Raw genomic sequence first — 14,213 nt, 5'->3', positions numbered from 1 at the left:
ACCTGAAGTCAACTCATACAAATCAAGGATCAACACTGGAACATCACTGACCTGTTTAGATACTGTATCTTAAGGCCTGAGCCATTTGAGAAGCCACTCTAATTATCTCCCTATGTACCTATTCACGGGTCATTTTCTTGTCGTCACATCTGCGATTATCCCTGGCTGGGCCTGCATTTATTGCCCAGCCCTAATTGACCTGGAAAATGTGGTGGTGAACCACCTTCCTGAACAGCGACAACACCTGGGTGTAGGGACAGCCATAGTGCTGTTGGGAAGAGACTTCCATGACTTTGACCAAAAGGAAGGAATGGCAACAAGGTTCTAAGTGGGTGGCTTAAAAGTGGATCTTGTAGGTATTTGTGCATCCGCTGCCCATGTCCTTGTAGGTGGTAGAGGTTCTCAGTTTGGAAAACTGCTGACAAAGGAACACTGATGAGTTGTTGCAATGCATCTTGTAGACGCTACACCTGCAACCAGAGTGCATCAGTGACGTAACGAGTGAACATTTAGGCGGTGAATAGTGTGCAAGTGAAGTGGGTCTGCTTTGTACTGGATGCTGTTGAGTTTCTTCAGTGTTATTGCAGCTGTGCTCATCAAGGAAAGTGGAGACTATTCCATCATATTCCCGAGTTTGGCCTTGTCAACAGGCTTTGAGATTTTGCACAGTTAGTTTCCAAAAATGTTCCTAGCCACTGATCTGCTGTTGTAGCCACAGTATTTACATGGCTGGCCCAATTCAGTTTCTGGTTAATGGTAACTCCCAAGATATTGATAGTGAGGCTTTTAGCGTAGATAGATTTTCTCCTGTCGGAGAGGATCATTGGCTGGGTACATGTTCATTGACACCTATCAGTTGAATGTTCTCTGTATTTTGCTGCACAAACTGCTTTAGTATCTGACAAGTCACAGTGTCAAACATTGTCCGATCATCAGTAAAGGTCATCACCTCTGACATTTATGATGGAAGTAAGATCACTGATGAACCAATTGAAAATGGTTGGGCTTAGGACACTACCCTGAGAAACTCTTGCAGAGATGTCCAGGAGCTGACATGATTGGCCTCCAACAACCACGATCATCTTCCTTTGAGTGAGATGGGACTCCAACCAGCAGAGAATTTTCCCGCTGATTCCCAATGATTCCATTTTACTTGGGTCTCCTTGACGCCACATTTGGTCAAACACTGTTGATATTAAGGGCTGTCACTCTTAGCTCACCTCTGGAATTCAGTTCTTCTTGTCCATGTTTGAACCAAGGCTGTAATGAGGTCGGGAGCTGAGTGGCCCTGGTGGAACCCAAACTGGGCATCACTGAGCAGGTTATTGCTGAGCAGGTGCTGCTTGATAGCACTATTGATGACAACAGCCATCAAGAAGAGACTGATGCGGCATTAATTGGACTGGGTTGGATTTGTCCTGCTGTTTGTGGATAGGGCATCCTTGGGTTATTTCTGACATTCTGGTGTTGATACCAGTGTTGTAGCATACTACAACAGCTTGGCTAGTGGTACAGAGACAGTAGGAACTGCAGATGCTGGAGAATCTGAGATAATAAGGTGTAGAGCTGGATGAACACAGCAGGCCAAGCAGCATCACAGGAGAAGGAAGGCTGACATTTCAGGGAAGGGTCTAGGCCTGAAACGTCAGCTTTCCTGCTCCTCTGATGCTGCTTGGCCTGCTGTGTTCATCCAGCTCTACACCTTGTTATCTCTTGGCTAGTGGTACAGCTTGTTCTGGAGCATGTCTTCACAGCCATGCCCTGAATGTTGTCAGACCCTGTAGACTTTATACGCTGTGGAGTAGGCTTGAGGAACCAATTAGTTTTCTTCTGCCTATCATTTGTTTATGTGCTGTTTATTAATCATACCACAAATCAGAAAAATGTGAAATACGCATCCCAAAACTATCCATTCAGATACAGAAGAACATAATCAAACAAATATTGAACCAACAAAAGGATAGTGAGACACATGAACAGACGCTTGGTCAGAGAGAAAAATTTTAATGGAGACTTAAAGGGAGAGAGAGAGGTCGAGGTGGGAGAGATGTAGAGGTCAAAGTCTACACAAATAGAAGCACAGCTTCCAGTGGGCTAATGCAAGTGGAGGTCTGCGAGAGACCAGATTTACATGAAGTCAAAGGTCTTAGAGTGTTGTAGAGCTGGGTGAAGTCACAAAGGTAGCTGGCGAAACCACAGAGACATTTGATTATGGGATGGGGTTGGGCTAACACTGTGGGTTTTCTCTCAAGCACAAGTCTCACTGGATGGGAGACCTGAGCTGTGCTTCCTACTGTCATTGGTGCTGCAATATCTCCATATGCGGAGTACGGAGCATTGCATCAGGGAATACTATGCACTGAAAAGCCGTGGTACCTCTTACTGCCATTTGGGGGAGCTCACTGTCCACTAGGACCTTGCTGGGTACAAGATGAGATTGCCCAGTTATCGGTTTGGAAATGGTCTGTAGCATGAGAACAGCATCAGATACAAACCACCTATTACTTCACTGAATGGAGATCTGAATACCTTCAAAGTATTTAATCTAAAGAAGTTTATCAAAATCACTTCATAGTTTCAGGGCTGCCACTGAAGTTGGTATATGGCATCCAAGTCTCCAGGAATCAAAGATCAATCTTCACAACACTACTGTGAAAAACCTCAAGAGAAAAAAAAATCATCACAACACTCAAAAAGTGTGTGCGGCTTTCTCAATTTTCATTTAACCCCTATTTTTTAAATTTATTATAACATTATTAAAGATGGAAGAAAAGCCATTGGGTGGAGTAGTTTGAAGTGGGAGGACAAGTGATGTAATCTGTAGAATGCATTGCAATTAGAGCTGGCTATCATATATTTCAGGAATAGAAACAGAAAATGCTGGAGAAACTCAACAGGCTTGGTCAGAAATCCTGAAACAGAATTCTGAAACCGTCGTACCAGACCTGAAACATTAACTGTTCCACTCCCCACAGATGACAAAGTCAGTGAGAACTGAAAGAAACAACGCTGGATTTATACTGAGAAAAGTAGTTGGTGCTGACATATCAATTTCTCACTTCCTCATTCATTTATAGAGTCGCTGACGCCACACACACTAAGCCCTCCCTTCAGTTTTTGATGGAAACTGAACTCTCACTGTTGAGTCATTCTAGTTGATCTTACTTTCAAATTCAGGCGCCGTATCAAAAATGGGATTTGCCTGAACAAAATGAACTTTTGTCAGCACTGTGTGCTCAGAGACTACTATAATCTAGTTCCTATTGTATACTGCAGAACTTTAGTCCATTAGAATCACTGCATTGTACTGCACAGAAGAAGATCAATTGAGGATGTGCCAACTCTTTCAAAGTGCTGTCCATTTAGTCCCACTCCACCCACTCTTTCCCCCAACACTGCAATTTTCCCTTCAATTCTCTTGAAAGTTTCTGTTGAGTTTGCTTCCATTACTCTTTTGGACTGCTTTCCAGAATTGGTTGTGCAAAAATGATTTCTCTTCATTTCCTTGCTAAATTTTTCTTGACTATTCTGGATTGCTGGTGCTGACAATTTTTTAAAAGGGGTGTTTGTTGTCAAAATATGGATGTTACTGTATAACTATTATAACGCATTCCAAAGATGAGACCGAATGATTTTCAGAGGGTAGTTTTGAATCAATTAGGTTGACTGAAATTACATTTAGGTCAACCTGGATAAGAACAGTCAGCTTCCTTCCCTAATGGGCATTAGCTAACCAGTTAGCTTCTTAGGAAAAGCCAACTTTGATGCCATTTCTAAATTACCTTTGAAACTGAATCCATATTTATGAATTGCACTGGTTAGGATTTGATCTCACGCTGACTGGATCAGTTAATCTCTCATTGGATAGAGATTGCTACAAAAAGCAAACTGGGTTTTGTATAAGGATGTATAAGGGTCTGGAATGGTAAAAACTGAGGAAGCCATCAGTGCCATCTGTTATGATGATGTTATATAGACTCAGGGGAGAACAGCTCAGGATCTCCAAGAGGTAAGATCAACACTTGGGAATCACTGGTCCAAAGCATTCAGCTCCTTGAGACTTGCTGTTGGGAAAAAACGAAAACCAGCTGAAGACAGCGTAAGGAATGCGCTGCCACAACAACGCCCCACCCACCCTTTAGTGCAATCACCTTTTGCCCCAAGTATGGCAGAGCCTGCAGAAGCCATATTGGACTATACTGCCACCTACAGACTCATCCTGAGAGAGGAAGATTGACAATGATGATGATGATTATGATCCATAGTCTCTATAACAATGTCTATGATATTAATGTAACTTGTACTTAGTTGCTAACAGATAATAAAGTCCATCTTTTCTCTCATACTCTGGACCAAGCAGGATCTGTACATCCCGACCAGGAAAGGGGATGGTGGCAGTAACTCAACTAGAGAACTCATACAATATGATGAGCAGTGGTGAGGTTTCATCTTAAAACACTGGGCATCATTAGATATCAATATGTTGGACAACTCAGCAAAGCTAGTTAGATATGGTAATGTTTCAGACTGGGTATCATTATTGGAGATCTCTAAACAGCTAATCCAGAAATATTACATGTACATTAACCTGTCCTGTATATGATAAAATGCTTCATTTAAACCTGTGTATCTATGTGCACTCTGTATCATTTTTAAGACTGGCCCCCTGCACCCAAGGCTCATTGAGTTTCAGCAAATGGAAGATGTGCCAACAGTGAGGGAATATGCTGGGTTGCATCATAAGGTAGTGTGTTCATGTTGCAATGATAAAGACTTGAGTGTAAAGCCAACATTGATATTTCCCTCTAGTGCTGAGGGGAGTAGGGGATGATGTTACATTACTTTTTGGATGGGATGTTAAACTGAAGCCCAACTGCCCTCTCAGATGGGTGTAGAAGATCCTGTAGTCCTTTTACAAAGAACAGCAGTAGCATTTTCCCTTGTGTTCTGCCTCTCAATCAGCATCACCTAATTTGGTTATTATCACATGCCTGTTGTGGGGATTTGCTGTGAACAATTAATGCCACGTTTCCTACACCACTACAGTTCAAGGAAGTACTCCATTAGTTTTGGGAGTCATGAAAGGTGCTACATAAATGCAAGTTATTTTGTTTCTAAATTGGACAGAGAGGATTTCTCCCTTGTGTGCATTCCCCAATGACTTTAAGTGTCACAGACAACTGTGTGCCAAAACAAATGCTTACGCGCACACATACGCACGCACACACAAGCTGTACATGTAAGTAAAAGGCAACAACTTGAGCATGCACAAACACCCGCGCATGCAGGCACGTCCAAACAATCAATAGATGTATTGTCAGCTCCTTATAGAATGCTAAATAATTAAATTCCTATTGAACAACAAATTGCCCGGATTAGCTGAATGTCTCTCCACCCTTTTGCAGACTTCTAGTTCCCAAATTGTCAGCTCTGTTCAAGCACGTCAACTGTCACATTCATGTTCAGTTTGTGCTCTTATGGAAAGGCCTGAAAATTATACCACCACACCCAGACAAGGTTACACCTAACACTGGAACAGAAAGCACAATGCTCCAAATAAATAACTCAGATAGTACTCCACTCCATACCAAGGATGCTTCAAACAACAAACCGCTTTCAAGTGCAGTAATATATTGACCAGTACGGCAGCCGTGTTGCACAAAGATGCCATAAACAGCAGTCAATTATTCTGATTTCAATAGATTGATACAGAAATAATTGGCGTTTAGAGTGTAAGAATGCCCTGACCATCAGTTTGTATTCACAGCTAAAGATTTACTTTGAACTATCAATGTGCAGAAAAGATGCTTCATGGGAAATAGTGGGGTGATGAGATAGTGCAATCTTCAACCTTCAAATAACCAAGCCAACCGGAACCCAACATCATGACCAGTTCTGGATGACAATCTGTGCCACAGTTTCAATGGATGATGAAGAGTCATCTAGACTCGAAACTCTAGCTTGCTCTCTCTCCATGGAAGCTGCTTGACCCGTTGTGATCTCTGGCATTTTTGCTTTCAGTACAGATTCCAGCATCTGCAGTAATGTGCTCTTTCAATGGATAAGGGGTCTCTGTTTCAACATCTCACAGGGGCCAGCATTCCCTCTCTCTGGGTATGTCCCTGACTCAGTTAGCAGCACTCTTACTGCTGAGTTGAGAGTTTTTGGGTTCAAGTCCCATCCCAATGACTTGAGCACAAGCTGTAGATGGACATCCTAAGGCAGTACTAAAGGGAGCAAGTCTGTTGGAGGTGCTGTCTTTTGGCCTTGCCCCTCCTCAGCCAACCCTCTTGAGTGGATATAAGAGACATGCATTTAAGAGGAATGAGTTCTGTCCAATATAGTCTCTGAATCAACATTACTATGACATTATCTGTTCCTTGCCTTTTCCAAAAAAGGAATGTCATGAGCTGCGGGAATTGCTGCCTAAGCCAGCCATTATTGCTCATAATTGTCCTTGAGAAGGTTGTAGTGATTTCTGTTTTGCACCGCTACAGTCCTTGGAATATAGGGACACCTGCAGAACTGTTAGGAAAGGAATTCTAGGGTTTTTACCCAGTGGCAGTGACTTCTGTGCAAATTGATTGTTATTTTACCGACAATAACTACACTTCAAAAGTAGTTCATTGGCTGTAAAGCATTTTGGGATTGCCTGAAGACAAACAACATTTTTTTTCCTGGAAAACAATGATGTTGTTCCATATGTTTGGCAATTCCCTTCTCTATATAAACACCTCTCGATCAGAAGTCCTGATCCAAACCCGTCAGGGGTAACTTATTGTGGGAGTGTGGATGGGAGTGCATTAGATTACTGTCTAGTCACCTCAAGGAACTGGCTATCCATTGAAACATTGACCAATGAAGATCTCCAATGGTAGCATATTGGTTATGTTACTGTTATTGTAACTCAGATGTTTAGACTAATGATGTAGAAACACAAGTCTGAGTTGCACCACTGCAACTGTGGAATTTGAGTTCAGTTAACTAAATTAATCTGGAAGAGACAGCCTGTTAACGGTCAGCATGAAACTAACAAATTGTTGTAAAAACCCATTTGGATCATTAACGTTCTTTCAGGATGGAAATTTTCTCCCCCTTACCCGGCCTGGCCAATGCTTGACTTCAGATATACCGCAACGTGATTTGTGCTTGGCTGACCTCTAACTCAAATCACTCAAGTTAGACTTCGATGGCTATCAGGGTGATAAATGCTGAAATCGCTAATGATCCCCACAACCAATGGAAAAGTTCTCTGGTGGCTCCTGAAGTCAACGTGGCTGATGTTAGCAACATAAATGAGTCAACGTTGAGTGTTGCTCTACATGAACTCAACAATCTGAATCAAAGCAGCCACAAGAATACTGTGAATGTCGCTCTAGTAGTTAGGTTTGCTTCTCAGCTTTGGGCTGTTAGATTGCAGGTTGCCAGGGCAACGCAGTGTTTTGCAATACACTGTTATGCCTAGCTTGAAGTACGCCATTATTTAATTGAATATGAAGTAAAGTCACATTAGTCAAGGTTTTGTGGAGGGACCTTTGCACTACAACTGATAACAATAACATCTTATAATAATACTGTATCTTAATGCAATAAATGGCTCCCAATGCAATTCACAAAAACACAATCAGACAGAAACAGAGACCAAGCCAATGAAGGAGAGGATAGGAGAAGTGACCAAAGCTTGAAATGTGAAATGTGTCATAAATGTCAGTGTGGCTCAGTTGGAAGCACTCCTGCCTGGAAGTCTGTGGGTTCAAGCCACACTCTGGAAAGTGGTGTACCACAAGGTAGTTTGCTGCTCCACTGCAGCATGGAGGGGATACTATAGTGTCAGAGGCGCTGGCCTCTCTTTAAGACATGAAGCCACCTGCTTCCTCAGGTGGATGTAAAGCATCACAGCATTATTTCTAAGAAATGAATCGGGGTTAAGTGGTCAAACCCTCAACCAGTGTTATACAGACAGAGTTTTCTGGTCAATGTCACAAAACAATGTTTTGGAAGGCCTAGTTGTACGCAAATTAGCTGCTGCTATTCCCATGCTCACAACAGTGAGGCCACTCCCAAAGGGGTTCATTGGCTGTTAGGTGCTTTGGGATGTTGTGAAAACATGTGAGGGGGGTAGAGAAGAATCCTCAGTACATAGGACCTAGACAGCTGCGCCAAGACCAATGTGGCTAACATCAGGGCAAAGTGCTTGGAAGGTCAGGTCACTTTGTCCTCAGAGGCTCATTGGGGAAGGTCAGAAACACAGAGAATTGAGATCAAGAAGAATTTTAAAGCTGGGCATGACAATTCTTACTTAAGACTTTGGGAGATGGTGTGGGGAGCTATCAGAGATTATCAGTGACAGGCATAGGCCACTTGAGCCATTTTGGATGTCAGGATTAAAATACAGGAAGATGTTTCAGTGTAACCCCAAGTGTCTGAGTACTAACTGAGAAAAAAAAGTGTAGTGGCAATTGCTACTTACCTCTGACCTTATGGATAACCAGGTCAACCTTACCATAGGTGCCTTTCCCCAGCTCTCGAATCACCTCGTAGTATTTATTCACCTCCAACCTCTCCAGGTTCTGAGCTGTGAGCAGCTGAAGTTCTTCCAGAACATCGCTGGCTCCTCGGGTCATCAGCGAAGAATTCATGGCTGTTAGCAGATCCAAACTGGATCGAAATCAACTCCAGCTCGGAATTCTAATCTCAGCCCCTACAGGGAAAAAAAATAAAGCATTATCAACACATCTGAACCAAAACTCCCATCAATCCATTCAAAGCCACAAATCGTCGATCTAAAACACCGTAAGCAATGGTCCAACCTGGGCTGCTCATTCATCACTGAGCCTCTCTGTGAGGACAATTATTCATTGGGCTACACGAGATGATTTGCCTTCTCTTAAGCACCTCTTTTTCCAACGTCTCCTTCTTGAGCAGATTCAGGGACTTGGCCTGCATTTCCTTCTGTGGCAGAAAATTCCACAGGTTCAGAACAATTTGAGTGAATTCGCTTCCTCATCTAAATGGTCTACCATGTACTTCCTCACATATTAATAGAAGCTTTTACAATCAGTTTCTATGTCACCTGCAAATTTCAGATTTGCTGCTTTTTTTGACAATTTTATATATTTCCTCTTTGGATCTAATACCATCCCTAATTTCTTTTCTAAGCCATGGTTTAGCCATCTTTCCCTTTTTTTCTGCCAAACTGGAATGAATAATTGCTGTAATTTGCACACATGGTTTTAGAAATAAAAAATGTTTCCTAGATTCAGGCACTTTAGTAAGTTTTCCCAATTCATCCCTGCTAATTTGCACCTTATACCTTCATAGAAACCCTCATTTAGATTCAGGACCCTAGTTTCAGATTTGACTACTTCAGTCTCCATCTTAGTGAAAGAATTCTATCATATTATGGTCAATCTTCTCCAAAGGACCATGCACAACAAGATTGCTAATTCACCCATTCTCATTGCATTGTTCCCAGTCTAGAATAGACTGTTCTCTGGTTTGTTCCTTAACCTGTTGGCCTAAAAACCACTACTTACACACTCAAGGAAATTCTCCTTCACAATTCCATTGGTTTGTCCAAACTATATATAAATTAAAGTCACCTGTGATTACTGTTGTCCCCTTATTGAAATGCTTCAATGTGTGAAGGGAAAGAATTTTCATTTAAATAACTGAAATAACTGCACAGAGGCTGGTATTTTGTCACCAAGTCACCCTTAATTTACACATGCACAGTACACTGGTTGTGACCAGCCAGCTTGAAGTCAGTCCCTGAAGTGAGCAGACTCTGAATCCCCTATTTATATCTTGTCAGCCAGGACTCCCTGATTGGCCCAGGTTAACAACCCAATCAAGGATCTCATAGTCAATAAGATCCACCTGGTTCCAATCACTACCCCAGGATTATGTATTTTTCATAATAGGGGGTACCAAATGTGTTTACCAGCAACAGGCATTTTTTGAATTGCAGTCACATCTATATATATGCAGCAACCCAGCTATGCACAGAAAGATTCTAAAAATAACAAAAGACTGGATGATCTGCTTTTATTGCCACCGGCAATATGACAGCATCTCCCATAATGCTGTGGTCTTCACCTGGCATGGTCTGTGCAATTAAAACCCAAAGCTGTGAGGGCACATTCAGTCCTGACTCTTAGTCAACACAGGGTCTGAATGATTGAAGCTCAGTTAGCAAATGCACTGATTTGTCTGAGACTCAACAACACACACACACACACAAGGCACCCACATGGTTCATGCTGAGGTACATGTGATATCCTGGGCTGATTCGAGATTGGAATTAACTGCTGCTGATTGCAAGTCAAATGAGAAAAGGAAGGCTCGGCTGGGATGCCCTAAAGAACCGTGCCAACTTTAACCAGTTGCCATGGGCAGTGCCAATGGGTGAGGGGAGCACATCACGTTGGTTAGCATCCTCATCGCCTATTGGTGACGAGCTCTGCTCACCATTTCTGTAATAACAATTTATTAGAATTGCAGTGAATGTGGAGCCCTGAGTTTAATCCATCATGTTGTTTTGGCACCCTTTCAGCGAAGTTTGTTTACCAAATACAGAGGCTGCTTTGAAGGTGAAAGCTATGTGGGGAGCTGTCATCACATGGCCCCCAGCTGATGTTGTTGTTGTGAGGAAAATGATGTGAGATCTCTCATTTTGTCAGCTTACAGATAGATCTTTAACGCTGGATATTTGCAATCACTTGATCTGTGTCTAGATTTTAATTGGACTTTGATTTAAGCGGGACATTCAGTTAAACACAGTGAAAAATTATATCTCAATAGAGAGAGATGGGTTCCTCAAAATTGCAAAACTGGAAACAAAAAGATTATCTTTCTCGGTCCCCAATTCTCTCTCAGGTATCTTCCGTTTCCATTCTCCCAATCTATCCTCATCTGTTTCCATTCAAACCTTTTAAACTATTTGCTGTCTCGATTTTTTATTCCTTTTCTTGCCTATAATTCCACCTGTTTTCACTTGTTTGCTTTTGTCTCTCCACCTTTCCAATTGCCAGCTCTAGCTCCCATCCCTCCCCGGCTTTGTTTGACTGTTTATGTCACATCTCCATCGGTTTCTGACCATCGCCAATATTGCGTGACCAGACTGCTAGATGCGACACGCCCCGCACTGCCCCAATCCAGCACCTTTCAGAATATTGAAACATCTACTTGTAAATAAAGCGTCAATTCCAGCAAGCCTTGCCGCCCTGAATATTAATCCTACTGATTGCATTGACATTGCATTTCCTATTAAAATTGCGTTGAGGCAAAATGGCCTTTTGCTGTTCAAAATTCAATCAGCAGAAAATATTTAGAGGGAGCTTTAGAGACACTGCAGGATGAAGGAATTCATGAAACAGACCATTTATGGCGTATCTTTTAATTAAAACAATATGAATGCATTAGGCTAGCGAAATGATACAATCGGCGTTCTGAAGGTAAGCTGGTTTTTAAATGTTTATATATGAGCTGTACAGAGAATGATGCAACGCAGACTGTTCGACCCGTCGTGGCGTGCTAGCTCTTTGGAAGAGCTATCCAATTAGTTATTTCTCACTGCCTTGTCACGATTACCCTGTCAAACATTTCTTCAGTTCTCTTCAAAGTTACTATTGAAGCTGCTTCCTCCGGCCATAAAAATTCACCTGGCAAGACTGAATTTTACCCATCTGGTCTCTCTGGCTTTTTTTTTGCTAATTGTGCAAATAAAAGAGATCTGGAAGATTCATGTCCCTTGCTGATCACTGATTAGAAATGAGGCTGTTTAATATTCATTAATTTGCCTGAGCTGCGAGATTGGCATGAGCTGAAAATGGTCAGAGAGGCAGAGAGACCAAGAGCAGGTCGATAATAAAACAAATAAAAACTAACAGATCAAACAGAAGATGTAGCAGCAACTGAACTAGGCTATTCCGGAGATTCTCTGTTAGGCTTTGCTTCAGAATATAACGATGGACAGTAATGTCAGTTATATTTATTGTTTTTTTTAAAAAAAGAGGTTGGTGTGGTGAAAATGAGCTTTGTACACATTTCCAAACTTTCGCAGACAGCACTGAGCAAATGATTGACCATTGCTGCACTGTCGTGGGTGTCGTAGACTAAAAGCTTCCTGTAATTCTCACCCACCCTAAATACTATTTCAACACACACGAACTGATCTACCCATATAAACACGGCTACTTGAATACAAAACGTCCCAAAACGCACCCGTTGCAAAGAAAATTCTTAACAATTGCAGATTTGCTTGTGCGAGATTACATTATTTCTGATTACAAAACAAGCCTCCAACACCTGTCTTTCGGACTCCCTCGAGTCAGAGCTATAACAACAACCTTGTTTCTTTCCCCAGACAATAAAACAGCCTCCCTTTTGAACTCGCTCCCATCACTTGGTCCCTGGTATGTATTGGAAATACTGCATTTAGAGAAAGGGGGAAATGGTACATTTTTTTTGCTTTGGACAGTAACCTGAAATGTGGCACTCGTTAAGCAATGCAAAAACATACTGCTTTTAAGTTACTGTGCAAATGTTTGGAGAAAAGACGCACGCCTCTGAATTCGCCACAAACCGCAGTGGCACAATACATTGGGTGAGGGCAGTCGGGTATCAGCTGGATTGCCTTAAACCACTGTCCTGTTCATTAGCCGGCTACAATCATGCCAAGATTAGCCTGGCACTCTCTCATTCTGCGCTGCATCCAATACATGGGCATGAAGCTATTGCCATTCCTGGAGCTAGCACCCTTCCGTTGTCCACAGGAATCACCTCACTTCGTATATATGCACGCATATATGAGTAACAATCTCGGCACATGCAATATTGTACAGATATACAATTAATATACATTTATAGCTCATGTTAATAGAAAGAACATTATTCTTATTGCAGTTATATTTCATTCCTTACTATTCTGTAAACAATCATAACAAATAAATATGTTCCAGTGCTCACGTGTTCTCTTTTTGCTTTTCTATTGTTTGATGCAGAAGAACAATATTCTTTCTATTGTTGTGCAGTTGCAAGGTGCCTCACCTTAGTGCTGGGATACTTGGCCACAGTGCAGCCCAGCTGGAGGGTAAGGATGGAATTGGTTGTGCCTGCAGCAGCTTCTGATTGCGAGCATTGACTTGCTCCTTTGTTTGGGAGTGCCTGCTCTTCTTGTCTTTATCAGTCCCTTGTGATGGTGTTTTTTTCTTTCCTTCCTCCCTCCCTCTCTCTCTTTCTCTCTCTCACAGATGGAACTGTTGTTCATTAGAGAGATTCAGACCACCCCCTCCTCAGATTGTCCTAACAGCAATCACCCTCTCACACTCCTGCTTTCAGTTGAGGAACATTTAAAGGGACCCAGATCAGCCGGCGAACAGCAGGTCCCACCCACAACCTTCAACCTCCAATCAAAGGCAAGGGGTCGAGCAGCCACCAATCGCACTGGAAAGATTACACACACTGCCAATGAAAGCACAGAGACGCAAGTAACGACCACCAATCACAGTCCTGGTTGTGTTGGACCAATTGGGAGAAGGGTTGGTAGGCCAATGAAGATGCAGGATTGTGCACAAGCACCAATGAAAGCTGTCCCCTTTGCGAGCGCTCAGGCTAGACTGGAAGATCAGTTCATCTGTCAAACTGCAGGCAGGGTGTGAGCTGCAGAGCACCAAACAAACACCCAGCTATTATTTCACGCTGCACCCCTGCAGACAAGACAACACGATATATGGCATCTACAGCCTTCCTATTGCAATGTAAAATTAGGATTGCAATGTGTTCTCAACAAAACTCCCGATCTGTTTACCTGTTCGAAACAGACCCAGAAGCAATTGGATTCTTTGAGGCAATCACACATCAGCAAGGATACTAAGGCATGTAGATGCCAGACTGTGAGAGCAAAGCCTATAATTTGAATGAACCCTGAGGTGAAATTACAGCCTTGTAATCACTCCCTGGTATCTATTATTATGTTTATAATGCAAACAACATAATACTATTTTAATTCATTGTACCACACGTGTATACTTGATATCCTCACTTGTATTCAATAACATCTGAACTTAGCGTCTTTTGAGGCCCATGAGGCACATGCACACTCCTGTCAGCCATGTTTTAAAACCAGTTTTGCCCCTAACTGTGTGTAATCACAAAATGTTTTGAAAAAAGCTTGCTTATGACACAACTGAAGTACAAGCATTGCAAAAGAA

General features: G+C 42.2%; 1 protein-coding gene across 1 annotated transcript in view; it reads right to left on the bottom strand.

The window, feature by feature from the left end:
- Positions 1 to 13,297, bottom strand: part of LOC109925152 (serine/threonine-protein kinase SBK1-like) — a 19,261-nt gene extending 5,964 nt beyond the window's left edge. The window contains exons 1-3 of the mRNA XM_048611137.1: positions 13,051 to 13,297; positions 8,471 to 8,701; positions 1,940 to 2,013 (exon numbers count right to left, since the gene is read on the bottom strand). Coding sequence (XP_048467094.1) covers positions 1,940 to 2,013; positions 8,471 to 8,639 — 243 coding nt within the window. The 5' untranslated portion in view covers positions 8,640 to 8,701; positions 13,051 to 13,297. The remainder of the gene's footprint in view (positions 1 to 1,939; positions 2,014 to 8,470; positions 8,702 to 13,050) is intronic.
- Positions 13,298 to 14,213: the final 916 nt, after the last annotated feature.

Source organism: Rhincodon typus, chromosome 23, assembly GCF_021869965.1.
Source record: "Rhincodon typus isolate 14 chromosome 23, sRhiTyp1.1, whole genome shotgun sequence".
In the NCBI taxonomy this organism is placed as follows: Eukaryota; Metazoa; Chordata; class Chondrichthyes; order Orectolobiformes; family Rhincodontidae; genus Rhincodon; species Rhincodon typus.
This window is presented reverse-complemented; position numbering and strand designations above follow the sequence as displayed.